This window comes from Oncorhynchus mykiss, chromosome 2 (assembly GCF_057628025.1).
Source record: "Oncorhynchus mykiss isolate SJ-2025 chromosome 2, ASM5762802v1, whole genome shotgun sequence".
Taxonomy (NCBI): domain Eukaryota; kingdom Metazoa; phylum Chordata; class Actinopteri; order Salmoniformes; family Salmonidae; genus Oncorhynchus; species Oncorhynchus mykiss.
In genome coordinates, this window is record NC_143023.1 from 28,823,370 (window position 1) to 28,846,597 (window position 23,228).

At 41.5% G+C, this 23,228-nt stretch overlaps 2 protein-coding genes across 4 annotated transcripts; both read left to right on the top strand.

The window, feature by feature from the left end:
* The first annotated feature begins 3,360 nt into the window (after positions 1-3,360).
* On the top strand, positions 3,361-9,793 carry LOC110486269 (protein S100-A14). 2 transcript variants are annotated; one of them, XM_021557732.3, is made up of 3 exons: positions 3,361-4,005; positions 8,115-8,246; positions 9,179-9,793. In XM_021557732.3, the coding sequence occupies exons 1-3, from the start codon at positions 3,994-3,996 to the stop codon at positions 9,347-9,349; spliced, it is 315 nt and encodes a 104-aa protein (XP_021413407.2). In that variant the 5' UTR covers positions 3,361-3,993; the 3' UTR covers positions 9,350-9,793. The 2 variants fall into 2 exon arrangements, with proteins under 2 accessions (XP_021413407.2, XP_090051863.1); XM_090195737.1 differs by lacking the exon at positions 3,361-4,005 and adding an exon at positions 4,968-5,089.
* Positions 9,794-10,129: 336 nt separating this feature from the next.
* LOC110486279 (uncharacterized) lies at positions 10,130-22,327 on the top strand. Of its 2 annotated transcripts, none has more exons than XM_021557744.3 (15): positions 10,130-10,734; positions 10,841-11,030; positions 12,195-12,310; positions 12,439-12,574; positions 12,938-13,058; positions 13,291-13,407; positions 17,544-17,658; positions 17,778-17,924; positions 18,756-18,867; positions 19,159-20,735; positions 20,872-21,071; positions 21,203-21,305; positions 21,443-21,511; positions 21,683-21,817; positions 21,954-22,327. In XM_021557744.3, exons 2-15 carry the CDS (start codon positions 10,841-10,843, stop codon positions 22,230-22,232), a joined length of 3,417 nt encoding a protein of 1,138 aa, XP_021413419.3. In that variant the 5' UTR covers positions 10,130-10,734; the 3' UTR covers positions 22,233-22,327. The 2 variants fall into 2 exon arrangements, with proteins under 2 accessions (XP_021413419.3, XP_021413427.3); XM_021557752.3 differs by having other exon boundaries at positions 10,480-10,671.
* Positions 22,328-23,228: the final 901 nt, after the last annotated feature.

The following is a 23,228-nucleotide window of genomic DNA, read 5'->3' on the forward strand; positions in this document are numbered from 1 at the left end:
TGCTCCACTGTGGTTTGTTGCACTCTAATCCGTGTGCTGTTTTAACGTTACACAGGGGTATACTGTAAGCAGTGCTTACAGAGTATGGGCCAGGTGTGTGCAGCTTGCATGGGACCCCTGACCTTTCAGGAGGACTGTGAGAAAGAGCTGGGAGGCATCCACAGGGACACATTACTCATGATGACCACGCGTTAGACTGTTAAACCTGTTAGACTCTAGCTGCCCACTTAACTATCGTGTTACACTTTGTTTGGTTACACTTAAAATACAGTAAGTTACTCACTTGCCCCAATTGCATTTTGTCACTAGAAACAATTTGTAACGTAGTAACTAAACATATAACTAATGTGGAATAATAATGAATTAATGAACTAGAATGTGTCTCTTAGTCATACAGAAGAGCAGTTGTGTGTTGTATGTTCCTGTATGTTCCAGAGACTCCAGTGATGATGAGCAGCTGGGCCTGTGGACCGCCGCGCTAACTTGCCCCCACATCCCCCACAGGGGCACCAGGAGACTGATGAAGAGGGGGATCGCCATGGCAACGTGGCGAAGGCCCTCAGAGAGCAGGGTGCAGCGTGGGGCCTTCAGCAGTATAGGGCTGGTGGAAGTAGACAATGGGGACATATATATATTTTTTTAATAACTTTATTTAACGAGGCAAGTCAGTTAAGAACACATTCTTATTTTCAATCACGGCCTAGGAACGGTGGGTTAACTGCCTTTTTCAGGGGCAGAACCACAGATTATTACCTTGTTTCAGTCACTAGTCCAACGCTCTAACCACCTGCCTCACGAGGAGCCTGCCTGTTACGCGAATGCAGTAAGAAGCCAAGGTAAGTTGCTAGCTAGCATTAAACTTATCTTATAAAAAACAATCAATCAGTTATAATCACCAGTTATAACTACACATGGTTGACAATATTACTAGTTTATCTAGCGTGTCCTGTGTTGCATATAATCGATGCATTGCGCATTCGCAAAAAAGGGCTGTCGTTGCTCCAACGTGTACCTAACCATAAACACCAATGCCTTTCTTAAAATCGATACACAGTAGTATATATTTTTAAACCTGCATATTTAGCTAAAAGAAAGGTTAGCAGGCAATATTAACCAAGTGAAATTGTGTCACTTCTCTTGCGTTCATTGCACCAGAGTCAGGGTATATGCAACAGTTTGGGTCGCCTGGCTCATTTCGAACTAATTTGCCAGAATGTTACGTAATTATGACATAACATTAAAGGATTTGCAATGTAACAGCAATATTTAGACTTAGGGATGCCATCCGTTAGATAAAATATGGAACGGTTCCGTATTTCACTGAAAGAATAAACGTTTTGTTTTTTCGAAATGATAGTTTATGGATTTGAACATATTAATGACCTAAGGCTCATATTTATGTGTGTTATTATGTTATTATTATTATGTAATTATGTTATGATTTGATAGAGCAGTCTGACTGAGCGATGGTAGGCACCAGCAGGCTCTTAAGCATTCATTCAAACAGCACTTTTGTATGTTTTGCCAGCAGCTCTTCGCAATGCTTCAAGCATTGCTCTGTTTATGACTTCAAGCCTCTCAACTCCCGAGATTAGTCTGGTGTAACTGATGTGAAATGGCTAGCTAGTTAGCGGGGTGCGGTTGTTCTCCTTGTGGAGTGATGGGTAACGCTGCTTCGAGGGTGGCTGTTGTCGATGTGTTCCTGGTTTGAGCCCAGGTAGCAGAGAGGGATGGAAGCTATACTGTTACACTGTCATGAGAATTATGTTCTCAAGGTTCCTAACCCAATTCAAGTATACTACTCAGTCTGTGACCTAGAATTTGTAAGATACTGGTCGAATGAAACAGATGGAGGCCCAGCTAAAATAGTCAAAAAGGTTTATTCACGAGAGCGCTGGTCTGTGTACAAAACCATTCATTTTATACTGGCTTCTTACGCACATACTTTCACACACAAACTTTAGGTATCCTACGCACACACGCACATACTTTCACACACAAACATTAGGTATCCTACGCACACACTGTCCTGCTACCCAGCCGACAAAGATTAGGGGAGTCCGAATTACTCCCCGTCCTCCCTCAAGAAAAGGAGACCCTGGGAAGTACTCTCAGTGGCCCCCAGCCAAGGTCGGCACCGAATCTTGCTCAGACAGTCTGTTTTTAAGATACTATATCAGACATTGTACAGATATATTGTTTTACCCTAATTCTGACTAAAAACTACACTCACGGATATATAATTCTACTGACTAAAACCATACACCTCATTAATTATAACTTTATGATTCTAATCAATTTCATACAATTATATGGTTTCAGGGTGGAGTATTCGAATCATTAATTTAAACCTATAAATTCCATCAACATACACTGGCAATACTAAAAAAATAAAAAATGCAATTCGTATAGAGAGAAATATTCCTATAATAACTACAACCTAAAACTTCTTACCTGGGAATATTGAAGACTCATGTTAAAAGGAACCACCAGCTTTCATATGTGCTCATGTTCTGAGCAAGGAACTTAAACGTTAGCTTTCTTACCTGGCACATATTGCACTTTTACTTTCTTCTCCAACACTTTGTTTTTGCATTATTTAAACCAAATTGAACATGTTTCATTATTTATTTGAGGCTAAATTGATTTTATTGATGTATTATATTAAGTTAAAATTAGTGTTCATTCATTATTGATGTAATTGTCATTATTACAAATACATTTAAAAAATCAGCCGATTAATCAGTATCGCCTTTTTTGGGTCCTCCAATAATCGGTATCGGCGTTGAAAAATCATAATTGTCGACCTCTAGACAGTAGTGGTCATATCAGTCCCCCCCATTGACTCTGAACACAGGTAATGGAGATGTGACTCTTCATATTTATGAATATGATCACTACTATCATTACCATCAGAATGAACATGATCTGACATTTATTTGAGCATTCATTACCAAGACTACTCAGAACAGGACCACTCTGAGCCTAGTGACCATGAGTATAACCACAACCCCAACCCAACATTGTCCCTCTCGGCCATCTGTGTGAGCGGGGGGGCTGGAGATCCAAGGGTGCGAGAGTGACACTTCATACAGTGACGCCTTGTTTCACTCTATCACCTCTGGCCAGATTGACCACTCAGTATGGATCCCTGAGAACGGTCACAGTCCACAGCCTTGACCACAACTCACAACCGCAACTTTCTCAGGGATGACCACCTTAAAACCAACCAGCTCCACTTACATTCAGAAGGAACTAATTGTGCTCAGCTCAGAACACTGCAGTCTGTGATAAAGAGGCTACAGATGCTAATAGGGATGAGCAAATAAAATAGGGGAACTTCATAGTGAACTTTTAGATGCATTTGAAGTGTTCTCCAAATCTAGAATGTAAATGAGCTTTGGTTTTGGTTAAATTCCCCCCATTTATGATTTAGTAACATTGGAATGCACTGCATGAATCACCCGCACCCCAGAGGTTCATTTATAATCAAACTGATGATAACCTTAGATGCTATAGGGCCAATGACCTTAGAGTTATTTGAAAGATGAATAGTACAAGCTGATGTCATGGATTGTGGATTGACCATTTTAGGACCATTTTAAGAGAATAAATACATTATTTAAGATTTACATTTTATAATGTTAGTCAGACTGTTTTGTGATATTCATATTTGTATATCTCTGTGGAAAGTTGGAAACAGATAAGGACACTATGACTTTGTAAATGGGGTGGTAAACGCCCACAAAGTTTGAATTAAAAAGTACAATACATATGTAAACTGAATAACAACGCACACGTCTCATGTTTCCACCCTCAGTTCATTATACAGGCCCAGTGTTAAATGTCGATGTTTCTCCTCCCCATTCCTTGTCTGATGCCATTTTTTTTTTTTTTGTGTGTGTGTGGGAGGATACGAGATTCCAGCCAGGATGACAATGGAACGCTGACAAGAAAAGTTTCCTCTTGACTGGACAGACCAAAACGGACTCAATGGCGACCAAGGTATGATATATCACCTTGTAAGAGTGGTTTTCTTACCATTAATCATCTTTAAGTCAATAATTATCTGTTTATTATTTTGATATTTAGAATTTGTGATTCAAACGGACAGGAGACTGTAATCAAGTTTATTAGCTAGGGCGCCGGCTCTCACCTATAGGACTTTCGTGCAAACTGACATCAGCGCATAATGTACGATAAAGCGCTAGCATGTTAGAGCGTAACAAATCGAATCCAATTGAGCTATTTTACCAGAGTATATCATTAGCCTACATTATGCTCACTGGTCTTGTGGATTTCATGTTGACACGGAATTCGCAATCTGGGTGCCAGTTATTTTGGAGCAGTTGAGTGCCCTGTGCCTCGACATTCGGCGCAGAGTAATAGAAAGCACGGGGAATCAATCCGGTTCACGCACCCCTTTCTAGGGAAACGCTGGAATGGGGTCCATTGCATGCACAGTTTCGAGACGCTTTTTTGTTAAGGAGGAACGTCTAATTTTGCGTGGCTATTTGAATGATATCTGCATTTATTGCATTGAAAATTGGTTTCTAGCCACCATTGATAGTAAAAGTTGACGCCTCACACATATAATAGGTGCAGTACAGTGGGATTTAATGAGCCCAAAGTTCAGCGCATGGATATACAATGTATGGCAAAAGGCTACCCGAGATTAATAGGAATAACGTTCTACAGCTTTGGCCAACACCCAGAAGGTAAATCTGTGAGAGCTGCCAGTGCAGACTGACAGGGTGTGCTACAACGCTTTGAGTGGGATTGTTAAATGAATGAATCAGTCAGTCAACCATTAGTTTAATAAAATTCTGCTGAAATATACACTAAGGGCATAAAACATTAGAAGAACCCCCTTTTGCCCTCAGAACAGCCTCAATTAATCTGGGCATGGGCTCTTCACTGTGTCGAAAGCGTTCCACATTGATACTGGCCAATATTGACTCCAATTCTTCACAGAGTTGTGTCAAATTGGCTGGATGTCCTTTTGGGTGGTGGACCATTCTTGATGCAGACGGGAACTGTTGCGTGTGAAAAACCCAGCAGCATTGTAGTTCTTGACACACTCAAACCGGTATGCCTGGCACCTACTACATACACTTAAATATTTTGAATTGCACATTCACCCTTTAAATGGCACACATACACAATCCATGTCTCAATTGTCCCAATGCTTTAAAATCCTTCTTTAACCTGTCTCCTCCCCTTCATATACACTAATTAAAGTAGATTTAAACTCCGCGGGACAGTTGAGCTAATGTGCTCTAATGTGATTAGCATAAGGTTGTAAGTAACAAGAAAATTTCCCAGGGCAAAGACATATCTGATATGGGCAGAAAGCTTAAATTCTTGTTAATTTAACTGAACTGTCCAATTTACAGTAGCTATTACAGTGAAATAATACCATGCTATTGTTTGAGGAGAGTGCACAGTTGTGAACTTGAATGTACAGTGCCTTGCGAAAGTATTCGGCCCCCTTGAACTTTGCGACCTTTTGCCACATTTTAGGCTTCAAACATAAAGATATAAAACTGTATTTTTTTGTGAAGAATCAACAACAAGTGGGACACAATCATGAAGTGGAACGACATTTATTGGATATTTCAAACTTTTTTAACAAATCAAAAACGGAAAAATTGGGCGTGCAAAATTATTCAGCCCCTTTACTTTCAGTGCAGCAAACTCTCTCCAGAAGTTCAGTGAGGATCTCTGAATGATCCAATGTTGACCTAAATGACTAATGATGATAAATACAATCCACCTGTGTGTAATCAAGTCTCTGTATAAATGCACCTGCACTGTGATAGTCTCAGAGGTCTGTTAAAAGCGCAGAGAGCATCATGAAGAACAAGGAACACTCCAGGCAGGTGAAGAAGTTTAAAGCCGGATTTGGATACAAAAAGATTTCCCAAGCTTTAAACACCCCAGGAGCACTGTGCAAGCGATAATATTGAAATGGAAGGAGTATCAGACCACTGCAAATCTACCAAGACCTGGCCGTCCCTCTAAACTTTCAGCTCATACAAGGAGAAGACTGATCAGAGATGCAGCCAAGAGGCCCATGATCACTCTGGATGAACTGCAGAGATCTACAGCTGAGGTGGGAGACTCTGTCCATAGGACAACAATCAGTCGTATATTGCACAAATCTGGCCTTTATGGAAGAGTGGCAAGAAGAAAGCCATTTCTTAAAGATATCCATAAAAAGTGTCGTTTAAAGTTTGCCACAAGCCACCTGGGAGACACACCAAACATGTGGAAGAAGGTGCTCTGGTCAGATGAAACCAAAATTGAACTTTTTGGCAACAATGCAAAACGTTATGTTTGGCGTAAAAGCAACACAGCTGAACACACCATGCCCACTGTCAAACATGGTGGTGCAAGCATCATGGTTTGGGCCTGGTTTTCTTCAGCAGGGACAGGGAAGATGGTTAAAATTGATGGGAAGATGGATGGAGCCAAATACAGGACCATTCTGGAAGAGAACCTGATGGAGTCTGCAAAAGACCTGAGACTGGGACGGAGATTTGTCTTCCAACAAGACAATGATCCAAAACATAAAGCAAAATCTACAATGGAATGGTTCAAAAATAAACATATCCAGGTGTTAGAATGGCCAAGTCAAAGTCCAGACCTGAATCCAATCGAGAATCTGTGGAAAGAACTGAAAACTGCTGTTCACAAATGCTCTCCATCCAACCTCACTGAGCTCGAGCTGTTTTGCAAGGAGGAATGGGAAAAAATGTCAGTCTCTCGATGTGCAAAACTGATAGAGACATACCCCAAGCGACTTACAGCTGTAATCGCAGCAAAAGGTGGCGCTACAAAGTATTAACTTAAGGGGGCTGAATAATTTTGCACGCCCAATTTTTCAGTTTTTGATTTGTTGAAAAAGTTTGAAATATCCAATAAATGTCGTTCCACTTCATGATTGTATCCCACTTGTTGTTGATTCTTCACAAAAAAATACAGTTTTATATCTTTATGTTTGAGTCCTGAAATGTGGCAAAAGGTCGCAAAGTTCAAGGGGGCCGAATACTTTCGCAAGGCACTGTATTAATAAACCAATTAGGCACATTTCGGCAGACTTGATGCAACATTTTTAACAGAAATGCAATGGTTCATTGGATCAGTCTAAAACGTTGTACATACAATGCTGCCATCTAGTGGTCAAAATCTAAATTACTTCTAAACTGGAATAATACATTGTGGCTTTTCTCTTGCATTTCAAAGATGGGAAAAAAACTGCATGTTTTTTTCTTTGTATTATCTTTGACCAGATCTAATGTGTTATATTCTCCTACGTTAATTTCACATTTCCAAAAACGTAAAAGTGTTTCCTTTCAAATGGTATCAAGAATATGCATATCTTTGCTTCAGGTCCTGAGCTACAGGCAGTTAGATTTGGGTATGTCATTTTAGGCGAAAATTGAAAAAAAGAGTCTGATCCTTAAGAGGTTTTAACAGGTGACATCAATAAGGGACCATAGCTTTCACCTGGTCAGTCTCATGGAAAGAGTTCCTAATGTTTTGTACACTCAGTGTATATGTAAACAAATGAAACACTTCAGAATCCTATACAATCCACCCTCAATTGAATTTTGGAATTGTACCAATTCTTTCTGAATCTGAGATTCTGCCATTAATGTTTTTCCCATGATGATGCAGATATTGTGGCAGATAAATCAACATTTGCTGAAATATCAAATAAATTAGGAAATGTCAGTAATAGCGGTTTAACTAATTACAACTGGGGAACTCCATTCAAATGCTTCAAGAGTACAGGTCATTTTATCATAAGGGTGTGTCAAGCGACACGCCCTAAACAATGTTCATGACTAGCCCTGAGGCTTAACACATCTTGATATTGTTCTTGGGTAAACATTATCCTAACAGTAGTGTGTGTGACACGTATATGTTTTACTACCAGGTATGCACTGTGCAGGATACTGATCATAATGTGATTGCAAATGAGTAACTTACACTCATGATTATGTTGTGTTATGCATAGTACAATTTCTGTCATACACTATTAAAGTGTATACTTCCCTTCAAATCTGCTCTTAATCTTTGTGTTATTCTCTCTCACACACCACAAGTACTCAGATCTGGAGTTGGCATTGAACACCCTGGTAAGTCAGTTCCATGGTGCTGCAGCCAACAATGCCCCCACACTAACCACAGAGGAGTTCCAGACCCTGGTCTCCACACAGCTACCCACCCTTGATAAGGTAATATGAACCCACACAGTAAAGTACGACTCTGTTCCAATATTTCCAATATGTTCCTTCCTTGCGGTAATCACTGATCTGACATAACTGAATTCAGGAAATCTGTGTAGTTTAACCCCGGTTTAAACCTATCCAGCCATGTTATATTCATTTTTATCCCAAGGAAAGGATGAAGGAAGAATGCATTTGAACTATTGGGCCAGGGAGAGGTCCCTCATTTTGATTGATAAATTCTTCCCTTCTATGGCAACCCCTGAACAAATAGAAGTGCAATCCCAAAATGATCCCTTAGCAGTCTAATCTCTACCATCAGGCTGTGTGTTGCCTCCCCCTTGTGGATCTGAGAGGATTGGAATTAGGTTGTGGCTCCACCTAGTTCAACTGGATACATTGCGTAATTACATGCTTACATCTATCCAGCCATTACTGATTCATGGAGGGTGGATTGATGGGGTGTTTGGATGGCTCTATTTAAATATGGACCGTAAATTATGTTATATTTTTCAACCCTTTTTTTTCAATATATATGTTTTTTAAACAAAACATACAAATGACAACATCACACAAACATCAACTACATCACACCTGCCCAGACCCACATGCTCATGCCGCCATCTCCAGCGCCCACACTCTCTGCCACATGGCCTCAAACTTTACCGTTTTATTTCTCTGTCACCCACATACTTTCAACATTGTGTTAACGATGAAGGATTGGTTGATTTCCAGTTTTTAAGTGTATGTTTTTTCAAGATATTTGACGAGAAAAGTATCGTCCAACCCATCGGCTATCCCACTGCACCCTCATATGCCAAGTCTTGAAATATGCTGCCAGACAGATTAAAAGTACATTTACATTGTAATACTTCTGACAGACAACTTTGTAACCCCACCCATAACTTTTGGACTTTATAACTTTATACCCTTTCTAATAGACAGCAGGAGATGAACAAGGCTTGAGCCAGCTGCTGCAGCAGATTGGAGTGAAGGATGGAAGGGGGGTCTCCTTTGAGAACTTTTGGAACTTAGTCCAGACACTGGCCACCATTCAATACGGACAGAGGAGCCAGGAGAAGACAATCAAGTGTAATTGCGTTCTACAGTGAGGAGCTGGTCAAACATTATCTTGGGAAACCTACCACTTAAGGGAACAGTTTACTCCACCCAGAAAATCACACTTTAACCTGGGCCCCTCCACCCACCCCATCCTAGTATTCTAACTCCCTAACTCCTCCTCCCTGGCTGTTCACACCTGGTTGTTATGTGTCTGCCACAGAGAGGGTTAATAAAGTTGTAGGCCTATTGGATGGTTAAATGAAAGGTTTACATTATAGTCTTCTATTTCATCTGCAATTACCCAACATTATTATTTCAACTTCATTGTTATGTCAGTTCTTATGGATAATAGCATGCTATTTATGTTTTCATTATTTACATTGTTGTCACGCATATTAAAACCAACATGTCAAATGACTAGAAATGAAACATAGTATGTGTGTTATGTTCATGATAATTGTATAACTTGTTGAATAAAACTTTACATTTTGTTACCTGTTTTGTGTTATTCATGCTTTTTTTATATCATAAGTATAGGCTAGGCCAATATCATGAAAGCTACCAACTCTAGAATACGCAACACTATACAGTCTACTCCTTTATGTAGGTCTGACTCCACCTACTGACTCTGGATCTGATAATATGTCATTCCTAGAGCTAATGTCAGAATTAGAGGTAGAGTAATCTGATCAGTGGTTATGCGGCAACGTCTCGCTCAAAGTAACCGAACCAGAGAGTTTCTAAACCCAGAGGTGCAACATTGCGAGACTTCCGGGAAGGCTTGCTAAACAGACCAGGCCTGCACTTTGGGTTTGAGAAGTCAATGGGCCGTGCTCGATAGGATCAAAACTGTAATGTATCGTGGCTAAATGGACTGATCTAAAAATAATAAAGAGTAGTTATTTATGATGGAAGGTGATTTGTAGATCAGTCAGTCGGCGGTCGCCTGCAGTCTGCTGCAACTTTGAACAAGTCCAATGAGAAGTAAAACATTCTTCCTTAGTTGTTCATTTCCTCTAAAGGCACACCTAAATTGGAGCCAATGTCTTAAGTTGTTGAACAATTTCTAACTCCAACCTCGTGAAGGGGACAAACTGTCACATTTTCGTCAAAAACGAATTTATGTGGAATGTGCAGGCCTTTGACGGCCTGCACATGCGCAGTTCGGCGCAAGACCAATGTTTACGTGATTCTGCGCATGAGTTTAGCTAGCCAACGTCGCCATGGACCTCGCCTAATGCAACCGTCGTGATCGGGAGAAGCAGTTTATGCCTAGCTGGACTATCTTTGACCAAACTTCTTCCGTTACAATGTTTTTTTCAGTCTGAAAGAATATCCGGAGTAGCCTGCCCTGGTTTAGAACCTGCGCAAGGTAAATACAAAAACAGTTTAACGGTTTTTATTCTCATTTGCGTGCGAACAATCATCAATAGAGGTAAGTCTCGCCTTAAATATACATACGTTATGATTATGAATAGTAATGCATGTCTCGTTTTTCTCTCATTAAAAGCTATTTTATCCCGAATGACTCTTCCACACAGATGAACCATGGCGGGCAAAGCGGCGGTGACTTTCCGTTTGGGCCGAACGTAGTGAAAGAATCGGGAACCTATGGAAATTGTGTCCTCTGTGGGTTAACTTTAAACCACGAGCGATATCCCCAACTTCTTCCCTGTTTGCACTCTATATGTCAAGCATGCCTGCCCCCAGACAATCCAGGGTTGCAGAAAGGTATGAAGCACTTTTGTTGAACACATCGGTTTGGTGAATTTACTGTATCGAGCCCTTGGAATAAGGACTGTTCTGATATTTTGGTCAAAAATTAGTTATTCACATAGCTAGTTAGAGTTGTTCTTGACTTTAGTTGGTGTCCTTCACAGCTCTTTAGATGGTCTTCACATGTGAGACCTCAGGTTATTGGAAAAAGTCAATTTACGACGGAAAAAAATAAATTATATAGGAAGTTTTATTTGCACAAACAGCTTTGCTTTGAACTTGGTTTTATAAGGTTCTATTTGCAATTCAATCACACAATGCTGGGTTTCCAATAAAAAATGATGTAAAGTGATGTCGTGAAAGAGGAAGACATAACAAAACAGTTCTGAGATCTGGGACTCCATATTTAAAACTATACATTTTGATAAAACCAATAGTTCCATGTCCTTGATTATTCATATCATGGGTTCTGACGCTCTTTTGCAATTATTTTGATTTGTTTCACCACTTTTGTAGAATAATGACTGGCCACAACTTCTGCTCTTTATGGCAATAATAAGTAAATACAGGTACCTTGGATGATCCCTTAAATCCCCATTGGCGAGGCATCCCTGTTTTTATCTGGTTCTATATAGATATTGAAAGAATATTTCACTGAAAATACAAACTTACCAGATTGCATGGATAACTAGTAAGTAGTTTGCTTGCACTGGGCATCAAAGACCAGAACAATATACCAGTTTACTCATCCAGAGCTAAGCTTTAGCCATGTTGCTAGTTATCCATGGTGTATTTGACATTTTAGTGAACTATTGCTTTAACAAATATATGGTGAACATGAATAAATGTATTTATGTGGTTTGAAGGATGGAGGGGATACTCTTTATTTAACAATTACATGGCTTTTCTTTTGAAATTAAATTAATCTTATAATTCAGTGCCAGATAGAACTGTTTTACTCAACCCACATCCAACATATGAGAATGCTCAATATCTCATACTAGACTTTTGGCAGATAGAACCTTATAATTCCAAGGTCACAGTATCATTATCTGGGGGAGAGGCCAAAGACTATTCAGAGAAACCCACAAGACAATCACACAGTGTTTTAGACAGGAATGGAGAATGGAAATGTTACAACATTACAACAATAGTCTATTTCTCTCTCTCTCTCTCCAGATCTCTCTATCTCTCCAGCATGTCCGTCCTGTGACCTGCCATTTAATATTCTGGAAGTCAAAGATAATCTCTTTATTAAGAACTCTTCCAACAAACTCTGGACTGGTAATGTCCAGGTGAGACACTTTGGGGGTTAATATGAATAACTCAATAATATTAACTCAGTCAATGATAGTGCTGTTCCCGTAGCCTGTGAATGCCTTTACAAATTCTGTGTATTCCATCATCACGTCTGTGACTGCAGTGTACCTGTTGTGAGGGGTTCGTGGCGAGTGGCTGGTGTGTGGAGTGTGGAGAGGCGCTGTGTTCGGAGTGTGTATCTGCACACAGGAGAGTGAAGGTGACGAAGGACCACACTATCCGGCTCCAACCCCCAACAGGTCTGCCCTAGAAAATCATCATCCAGAATTATATACCCTCAATACCATGCTATTGAGCATTATGGCTATTTTTTTCAGAGACTTCTACTCATGTAGAATTTGATTAAATGATCCACAGACATATCTTATCTGCTCAAAGATTTTTACAAGCATCATACCATCTTCTGCAAACACTTTGTAATATTCAAGTTATATTTTATTATCTGGTCACTACACGCGCACAAAAGACCTGGGCCTCCCAAACATTGACTTAGAGGTCCGACTGAGCCAGACACAGTCATCAAACACTTGTTGATAATACCAGGGCACTGAAATAGCATGTTCATATACTAGAATGTATCATGTTTTTGTATTCCCCTGCAGGAGTCTCTGCCCCCACAGTGTTTTGTCCCACACACAAACATGAGCCAATCAAGCTCTTCTGTTTGACCTGCGATCAGCTGACCTGTCGAGACTGCCAACTAATGGATCACAGGAACCACAGGTAAGTTTCCTGGCATATTGTAAATACAGTATCATGGAATGTGAGGTTGGGCCTAGTTCAAATGCTGTAGTAGAAGCATCCTTACCGGCCTTGAAGTAATCGCTAAAACACAATTCGATAGGTAAAAAATAAGTCACGTGATTACTTCGAGAGGAGGACAAGATGGATTCTTTAAGCATTTCAACAGGGCTGAAGTCTCTTCTCCTGAGTCTCCCCTTCCATTCCCATGCAGTTTCCAGTTCCTTCATGAGGCAATGGTTAGCCAGAAAGAGCAGCTTCAGTCCCTGGTGCAGAGAGTGAGGCAGCAGAGATTTGCAGTGAAGCAGAGCCTCCTGGACATGGATGGCAGGTAATAACTAGTCAATTACACAGGAATTAAATTACAATATTGGTAGCCATGCTGGTTAACTGTGCCTTGATTTCATGAATTCAAGTGTGCCTTGAATTATTTGATTATTTGAGCTGTTCTTGACATAATTTGGACTTGATCGCCCTATTTGGTAAAAGATCTTCTGTATACCGCCCCTACCGTGTCACAACATAACTGATTGGCTCAAATGCATTTATAAGGAAATCAATTCTTTATTAATAAGGCACACCTTTTAATTGAAATGCATTCCAGGTGACTACCTCTTGAAGCTGATTCAGAGAATGTTAAGAGTGTGCAAAGCTGTTGTCGTGTCTTTACTATGATTATATTATATGACATGCTATTTTATCAAATCGATTACCTAATGTTTAATTGATTACATGATTGAATTAAACCATGCAACAATTAAAAGATGAATAACCTGGGGCACCACAGAAGCATTCATTTATATAGAGCGGTTATCTCCCAAATCCACTCTCTTAAAGTTTGAAGATCTTTTATATCAATAGCAGTCAATTATTAATGACTATTAATTGTTACCTTCTATCAGTCTCATCTGAACGTCGTAAAATTCTTGGTTATCTGCACGAACCCTAGCTTAAATTATGAATAAGTGATATACAAATTGGCTTAATTATTTATTTACTAACTAATCAAGTCACAGAAATACATGAAAACAAACAGTAGATATTATACATTGGGTTGTTAACAACGATACAAAGAAAAGGGCCCTAGAGGGCAAAGCCGATATGACGGCTTGGTCGACAAAAGAAAGGGGTGTGCAGTTCAAGAGCGGGAAACTCATAGAGGATTACTACACTCATAGAAATTGCTAATACTTTACATGAACGACCGCTCATTCCAAAATAAATTGCAATTCATATTTACGCCCGTATGTCGTTGTTGTCTTCTCTGTTGGAATCCTCGATCGTCCTGTAAGGTTCATCAGAGTCTCTGGGTTAACTTTCATTGAGGTCACAGTCTTTCGTGGTTGTAGGTGGTTAGAATGGATACTTCAGAGTACCATTCAGAAATGTTCTTATAGAATAGATGCTTCAGGCGGTGTGTGTATTCTCTTCCTAGGTTTACGTAATTTCTAGCTGCATACTAGTAATTTGTGTCTAAGATTTGCTCTTATTCTGTAGGGATCGATAGTCTCAGAGTTTAATCATTTCCAGCCATGTAGCCAATGCTCCACGTGGTATAGTCTTGTCCATTGATAGAGTTGTAGTTTAAACCACTTCACACCCCAGCGTCACCCGGCATGTTTTGGTCTTAGAAATTCAACCATTTGCAACCTTGGCTTACACCAGGGTTTGCGTGGTCTGGTGTGAATTTCATCAGGAGTGGGTTTTGTGCGTTTCAGTAGAAAAGGGCGGTCCATGACCCTGACGTAATGTCTATGCTCACGTGGGCGTGGCCACTGACTAGTTAATCTCTATATGAAAATCCATACTCTCATTTAGAAGGTTAACATTACATTTCATCTTTACACAAATAGTTTCATGTTTAATCACATACGTTTCACAATATTTAGATGTAAACCTGACAGCTAGGAAATGTACACTTTAAGAGAGATAGTTGCTGTCCTTCATGAGATCACCAAATGAAACACACTCGTCATAACTGTCCCTAAAGTGTCCACGGACCCTTCCCACATTCTCAAAAGTAGAGATATTGTTTAATTCTCCCATTTTGGGGATTTAGGAGTTTGGCTAAGTGAAGTCCTTTGTTCTCTCTCTGTGCTCTCCCTCTCTTTCTGCATGACCAGGGGGAGAGCGTCTCGGCCAGGAATTTATGACCTGATATAACAAATCCTGGGTTTAGGAGAGAGAGTGAGGGTGGGGGGCACGTTCTACACCCAGAAAGTGCCACGTCATGACACTGTTCTCAAGGCAAAGGGTGGCTACTTTGAATCAAATCAAATGTATTTATATAGCCCTTCGTACATCAGCTGATATCTCAAAGTGCTGTACAGAAACCCAGCCTAAAACCCCAAACAGCAAGCAATGCAGGTGTAGAAGCACGGTGGCTAGGAAAAACTCCCTAGAAAGGCCAAAGCCTAGGATGAAACCTAGAGAGGAACCAGGCTATGTGGGGTGGCCAGTCCTCTTCTGGCTGTGCCGGGTGGAGATTATAACAGAACATGGCCAAGATGTTCAAATATTCATAAATGACCAGCATGGTCGAATAATAATAAGGCAGAACAGTTGAAACTGGAGCAGCAGCACAGTCAGGTGGACAGGGGACAGCAAGGAGTCATCATGTCAGGTATTCCTGGGGCATGGTCCTAGGGCTCAGGTCCTCCGAGAGAGAGAAAGAAAGAGAGAATTAGAGAGAACATATGTGGGATGGCCAGTCCTCTTCTGGCTGTGCCGGGTGGAGATTATAACAGAACATGGCCAAGATGTTCAAATGTTCATAAATGACCAGCATGGTCGAATAATAATAATAAGGCAGAACAGTTGAAACTGGAGCAGCAGCACGGCCAGGTGGACTGGGGACAGCAAGGAGTCATCATGTCAGGTAGTCCTGGGGCATGGTCCTAGGGCTCAGGTCCTCCAAGAGAGAGAAAGAGAGAAGGAGAGAATTAGAGAACGCACACTTAGATTCACACAGGACACCGAATAGGACAGGAGAAGTACTCCAGATATAACAAACTGACCCTAGCCCCCCGACACATAAACTACTGCAGCATAAATACTGGAGGCTGAGACAGGAGGGGTCAGGAGACACTGTGGCCCCATCCAAGGACACCCCCGGACAGGGCCAAACAGGAAGGATATAACCCCACCCACTTTGCCAAAGCACAGCCCCCACACCACTAGAGGGATATCTTCAACCACCAACTTACCATCCTGAGACAAGGCTGAGTATAGCCCACAAAGACCTCCGCCACGGCACAACCCAAGGGGGGGGGCCAACCCAGACAAGATGACCACATCAGTGAACCAACCCACTCAGGTGACGCACCCCCTCCAGGGACGGCATGAGAGAGCCCCAGTAAGCCAGTTACTCAGCCCCTGTAATAGGGTTAGAGGCAGAGAATCCCAGTGGAAAGAGGGGAACCGGCCGGGCAGAGACAGCAAGGGCGGTTCGTTGCTCCAGAGCCTTTCCGTTCACCCTCCCACTCCTGGGCCAGACTACACTCAATCATATGACCCACTGAAGAGATGAGTCTTCAGTAGAGACTTAAAGGTTGAGACCGAGTTTGCGTCTCTGACATGGGTAGGCAGACCGTTCCATAAAAATGGAGCTCTATAGGAGAAAGCCCTGCCTCCAGCTGTTTGCTTAGAAATTCTAGGGACAATTAGGAGGCCTGCGTCTTGTGACCGTAGCGTACGTGTAGGTATGTACGGCAGGACCAAATCAGAGAGATAGGTAGGAGCAAGCCCATGTAATGCTTTGTAGGTTAGCAGTAAAACCTTGAAATCAGCCCTTGCTTTGACAGGAAGCCAGTGTAGAGAGGCTAGCACTGGAGTAATATGATCAAATTTTTTGGTTCTAGTCAGGATTCTAGCAGCCGTGTTTAGCACTAACTGAAGTTTATTTAGTGCTTTATCCGGGTAGCCGGAAAGTAGAGCATTGCAGTAGTCTAACCTAGAAGTGACAAAAGCATGGATGAATTTTTCTGCATCATTTTTGGTCAGAAAGTTTCTGATTTTTGCAATGTTACGTAGATGGGAAAAAGCTGTCCTTGAAATGGTCTTGATATGTTCTTCAAAAGAGAGATCAGGGTCCAGAGTAACGCCGAGGTCCTTCACAGTTTTATTTGAGACAACTGTACAACCATTAAGATTAACTGTCAGATTCAACAGAAGATCTCTTTGTTTCTTGGGACCTAGAACAAGCATCTCTGTTTTGCCCGAAGAATCTCAAATATCAAATATATTTTGATTTGTTTAACACTTTCTTTGGTTACTACGTGATTCCATATGTGTTATTTCATAGTTTTGATGTCTTCACTATTATTCTACAATGTATAAAATAGTACAAATAAAGAAACCTTTGAATGAGTAGGTGTGTCCAAACTTTTGACTGGTACTGCATATATCAAAGGGATGCAAAAGCCATTCATTTCATGGAAAGACCCACATGTTCTCTCCCACTCGCAGATTGCTAGACATAACACAACTCAAGTCAAAGCTGAGGGAGAGCCTGAAGAGAATGCTTCTTGCCACTGTTCAACTCTTGAAATCGAGAGCCATGTCGCTCTACAGCAACATAGAGGTATTTCAGCTATACAAGACTAACACAATGCATGAAAGCTAAAGAAGGTGTGTGTGTGCATACGTGTATGTGATTTTACTCAGTTTGAGTCGATAAAATGCTTGCTCATGTCTACCTAGACAATGTGTAATGCCGAGGTGGCAGGGATCGAGACGAGACGGAGTGCGCTAAACAGACTGGGGCAGAGGCAGGAGTATGTTGCTGACTTTGCTGAGAAAGCCCTGAATGTGGAGGACTTCTTTGCCCTGCTCTCCTGCAAAGGGCAGGTAGGAACCCACTTGTTCTGCCTGTACAAAGCTGCTCACACATTTCTTTGTTTTTCTTTTGGCTTATATGAGAGTGCCTTCTCCCCCAACTCCCCCAAAGACACTTCATTCTGAATTGAGTTGCCAATTTCTCTTTGAATTGAACTTGGATTGGCCACAACCCATATGAAGCAGAATTTGAATTGAATTTGAATGAAAGGAAGTAGAATTTAATTCTATAAAATTCAGTGAAATTCAAATGGCTTATTTTTCCAACCAATCACCATAGAAATGTTTATTTTGACATAATGTATGGTTACCAATATCACGTAGCATAAGGTTGAACATTTTCATTTTAAAAACTCATTCTCCTAAAACCATTTAAAATTATTACTGTGGTCTGGAAATATTCTAAAATCATGTTGTGGGTTTTCTATAATAATTCATCATTCCCTTAATGTTTTTAAATATCAGAATACATTTCCCAGAATGCATTAGGTCAAACACTGCAGTATGGAAGGGAATAATCTAACATCTCATGACAAATATTTGAAATGGTATGTGTGTATTATTTGTATCAATAAGTGGCATATCCTTCTTGATAAAATATTTGTCAAATGAATGATACTTTCATGTTTTATGTCTTAGTTCAATTGGTTTGAATTAAATGTTACTTCCTTCAATTAAAATTCATTCAAATGTTGCTTTCTGTGTGGTGTGGCAAATTCAATTGTATTGTTCGAAATTGAATTAAATTGAGAAATTCCAAATTGACCCCAATTTTGCACACAAACATTACCACATCAACACACATGTATAACCCTATGGACACATGCTCCTCTCACTCCACAGATTGGGTCCCAGTTACAGCATCTCTTGACTCAGAGTACTGAGCCCCCGGGGACCATGCTTAAGTTGCAGCTGGTGATTACGGATGACTTCAAGAAACAAATAGCTTCCTTTGGTAAATCAAGATACTCAATCTCATATTCATGTAGGCTTTGCTGGCTTGGATCTTAACAAAATCCTTAGATTAAATCAGGAAAAAAATGTTTTAGCATTGATTACCACATAACGATGTGGTAGTCTAGTATTGCCCATTTTAGTGTTGTTAAAATAACATGCCAAAATCGACCCAAGGAATTTTTTCAATGGGAATGGGACCCCAGGACGCAAGCTTGAGACTGTTTGGTCGTGACCATCGCATTTATATCATCGCTCCTACAATAGTATTATTTTTCTTCCTTTTTTCCAGGTAAACTTTTGGGCGATATTGTTCCCTTTGCCCAATCACATGTTAGTCAAGACAACCCCCTGGAAAACCAAGAAAGACCCAATGCTCCCTCTGGCCAGACCTCTTCCAGTTCTCCTAACATGTCCATCCATTCTGTTCCCCCTCCACATAACCCTGTCCTCCAGCCCCCATGCCCTTCTTACACTGCCCCATCCAACCCCCTCAGTCAGCCCTCAACTTCCCAGCCCTCCACCTCCCGTGCTCCTCCTCCTTATCGCTCCTTGCCTGTCCACACCCCTTCAAACCTTCCATTGAGCCATCCTGTGACACCCCAGCCCTGCCCATCTACACTAGCACCATCTCACCCCTCCCTGAATATACATAATTCACCATTCTGTCTTCCATCGAACCCTGCCCAGCCATCACTTGTCCCTGAACTTCATGTCCAATCAGCGTTGGTCCCCACAAACCATGCCCAGCGATCCCCTGTTCAGCCTCCAACTTCCCCATCTCTCCAACCACTGATCGAAGCCACACCGAGACTTTATGGTATGTTCAAGGCAACTCCTCCACCTGGCCCTGGACGATCTCGGAGAGGTAAAGATGGAAAGTCCTGGACGTTCCACTCATACTCACCTGTAGAGATCTGCCTCCCACCTTCTGGCTCCTCCTCTCCTGCAGCCGTAGCTCAGCATCAGAATAGGAACTTTCCAGAATCGCAGCTACTGTGGATCCTCCATCAGCCTCCCTCTGTAAACCCCATCCCCGTCCTCCCGGTTAAAGCACTAGCAGACTCCCCCTGTGATAGAAGCCTGCCTCCTACTGGTCTGGCAGACCCTGACCTAAACTCTCAGGCCAGGGAGAACGAGCCTACTTCTACTGTCACTGAATTGGAGACTGACACAGAGGCAGACAGTGCTATCGAGTTGGAGGTCCCGTCAGCCTGGGGTGATAGAAAAGCAGCTGCCTGCTCGGACAGTACTTCTTCAGATCTGCCTTTCACAGGGACTTTGTCTACTGAGAGGACCTCTAATCATCTCTCTCACAGTGTCTTAACCCACACCCACCACCCCAAAGAAGAAACTGACATGGACCCTAACAGTAAACCCTATTCTGTGGGTAGGACCCGTACTGCCCCCCACAACAATAAAAAGATGGCTTATGACCAACAACATGAGGACGCTAAGGCTATCAGGTCACTTCATCGGCATGTGAATAACTGGAGAACTGAGCTGCCAACACGCATTAGAGTGCTACTGGAGGGCCCCTCTCCAAGCCCCAAAAGGACAGGTTTGGTGGAGGGCCCCTCTGTAAACCCCACCAGGACAGGTTCGGTGGAGGGCCCCTCTCCAAACCCCACCGGGACAGGTTTGGTGGTGGCCACTGAAATGCCAACCAGGCAACCCAATAACACAGAGCCACCGAGCTTGACCAATGGCAACAATGTTAACAACTCCAGGTACTGGCAACCAAGGGTCTTGATGTTTCGGCTACCCATCTCCACCCCCACTCCTGGAGGCGCTCTTCCTCAGTTCCTGCTCGTCCAAGGGGCCAGCAAAGATGAGATTATTCTGCAAGAGATTGCAGAAGACCACCAGGTAAGCACGTTGCTGCACTACATGTTTTGTTTCTGATTTAAAGTGTCGGTTAAGGTTAGTGATAAAGCACTTTACACTGTCCTTTTTAGCTTAGTAAGATAGTGATGATGATCTATCCCCTCCGCTGTTGTTGCAGTCCCATGGCGATGACATCACACCACCAGAGTCAGACAACCTCCTCTGGACTAAGGCCCTGTCTTCCCCAGAGAGTCCCCCACTGCTCCAGTATGTGACCTGTGCGGCCTGCCACACTGTTGGCGGTTCGCTATTCTGTGTGGAGTGTGGGAGGGGCTACCACCAAGATTGTCATATCCCACCCATTGGTCCTTCCTTCTGGTAATCTCCATAAAGAATTACAGTACTAGTTTCTGTGTAAAGTTCCAGTTTGGTGGAGTTGATATTGAGGGGAATACTCTAGTCTGTTCCTTGTGTTAAAGCTATGTGCTGTCTGTTTCCCTCTCTGGTAGGGAGGAGTGGAAGTGTTCACTTTGTCAGGACCTGGCTGACACCACAGACCCCTACAGTGATGACAGGCACAGGACTATGTGCCTCAGCCTAGCAGACCAGAGGGTACGATTCACCCCGTTGTGGATTTGAATTTGGATCCTCCTGCTGAGTTGGATAACATTTTTAAATTGAACTTTTAGACATGTAACTTCTTAGATTCAATGCTGGCATTAACCCGATCTTATTTTCTTTGCTAACAGAAATGTGAGCATCTCCTACTCTTTCTAAGGTGTGAGAATGACAGAAACATCCTTTGCAGCATGGCTGAGGTGTGTATGAAAATATATTAAAAACAAGTTGTTTTATTTTTCTGATTAGTCTGTCCTGACCAAAATGGCATATTGTAACTCAATGGCATTAGTGATATTTGTAAATAACCTTATATTTTGCTATAATTTAGCACATTTAAAATGAGAGCTCTCATACTTTTGTCTCTTCAGCCCCCCTCAGATTCAATATGTCTTGACTCCATACATGGAAGGCTGCTACAACATCGATCACCCCCTTACCGTACCCCCTCCGAATTTGTCTCTGACGTCTGGGTCCTTTTCGACACCATGTTGATGAACTCAAAGGTTGTCACATATTTTAAAATGTCATTTATATAGTCAAAATGTCATTACCGAAAGCATTTTCTAAACTTAACTGAGAATTTACAGATAAAAATACCAGACAAATTACATTGAATGTGCATTTTTTATTATCTCAAAGGACCAGGAGTTGGTTGTCATGCTACGGGGCAGCTTTCAGAGGAAGTTAGGTGAAGTGTTTGGGACAGCTCTCCACCCCTCCCTCCTCAGCCACCCTAACAGCAGCTGGACTGAGACTGGGGAACCTGGGGAACCAACATCTGCAGAGTCTCTGAAGAGGATGAGGGAGTTGCTGAATATGACCAAAGTGCCAAAAGCTAAGAAACATCACTCCCAGGTCAGAGTTGAAACAGATGAAAATGAAACTAATGTGAAAAAAAATAAAAAAGATGCAGACTGAATAATGGCCATTGAAGTGGAGTCTCAGAAATGCTGTTAGTCAATTATATACAACTGATATTGTACTTTGTTTCATTAAATTAAAAACAAAAGGGATTGTGTGTGTGACTTTGTTTTTGCACATTTGTACCAACTATGCAATACGGCCTTTTGTACTGTGCGCTTGTATATCAAATATTCTATGTATGCCTGTGTTTGAAACGTGCTAAAGTTGGCCTAGATGAAAGGTGCACTGCATGAGCATAAGGCTGCCAAAGATTCAACCAATGTTCTTGGCGATGCTGATACAACGCCACCAGATGGCGCCTGAGTAAAAGCACACTGATCAGGGGTGAACAACTTCTGACTGTCCTCTAGGACTGCATTCCTGGCTGTTTTTGATTTTCTCCTAACTGATAAATTAGTACACACCCTGGGGAATCAGTGATATTAACTGTCAATGGTGTGTGCAATGCACACATTTGCCTTCCCAGAGTTAAGGCAGTTTAAATCAAAATGTTTATAAAATGATTTGGTTAGTGATTCACATTTCTCTGATATGTTCATATTTTCAGTAGTTTTGTGTAGAGGGGATTTACCAATTGATCAAAGTTATGAAACATTTTGAATGTAAGATTTTAACCAACCTGAAACAGTTCATTAAATTATCACAAGAAGACTAGCCATCATAATCACATAACTGTATGAGCTCTATTATCAACTCACAAGTAGCCAATACAGTCAGCCTTATCAATGAATCAGAGTTGTGACCCAGCCCACTTAATTAAACAGGCTATCTTCTCATTGGTTCATAAATGGCTCCACCTATCCTCCAGCTCTTGCAAACTATATATTTCTAGTCACTGTACAGTACCTTATATAAAACAGGGTGATGAACAGAGCATTTTGAAGCATAATCCAGTCCAAATGGTTGTCCAAGTCAAACCCAGCTCACACCACTGCAGCAAGACAATTGAGGGAACTCAGCAAATAGTGGAAGCTAATATCTTATTACATG

Excerpts from the sequence above, each read along its gene's own strand:
- LOC110486269 (XM_090195737.1), top strand. The coding sequence starts at position 5,024 with ATGCAGACGGGAACTGTTGCGTGTGAAAAACCCAGCAGCATTGTAGTT. Across the intron at positions 5,090-8,114 it reads TTCTTGACACACTCAAACCG|TACTCAGATCTGGAGTTGGC; the intron begins GTATGCCTGGCA and ends ACACACCACAAG. Across the intron at positions 8,247-9,178 it reads AGCTACCCACCCTTGATAAG|ACAGCAGGAGATGAACAAGG; the intron begins GTAATATGAACC and ends CCTTTCTAATAG.
- LOC110486279 (XM_021557744.3), top strand. The coding sequence starts at position 10,841 with ATGAACCATGGCGGGCAAAGCGGCGGTGACTTTCCGTTTGGGCCGAAC. Across the intron at positions 11,031-12,194 it reads CAATCCAGGGTTGCAGAAAG|ATCTCTCTATCTCTCCAGCA; the intron begins GTATGAAGCACT and ends CTCTCTCTCCAG. Across the intron at positions 21,512-21,682 it reads TCCTTTGCAGCATGGCTGAG|CCCCCCTCAGATTCAATATG; the intron begins GTGTGTATGAAA and ends TTGTCTCTTCAG.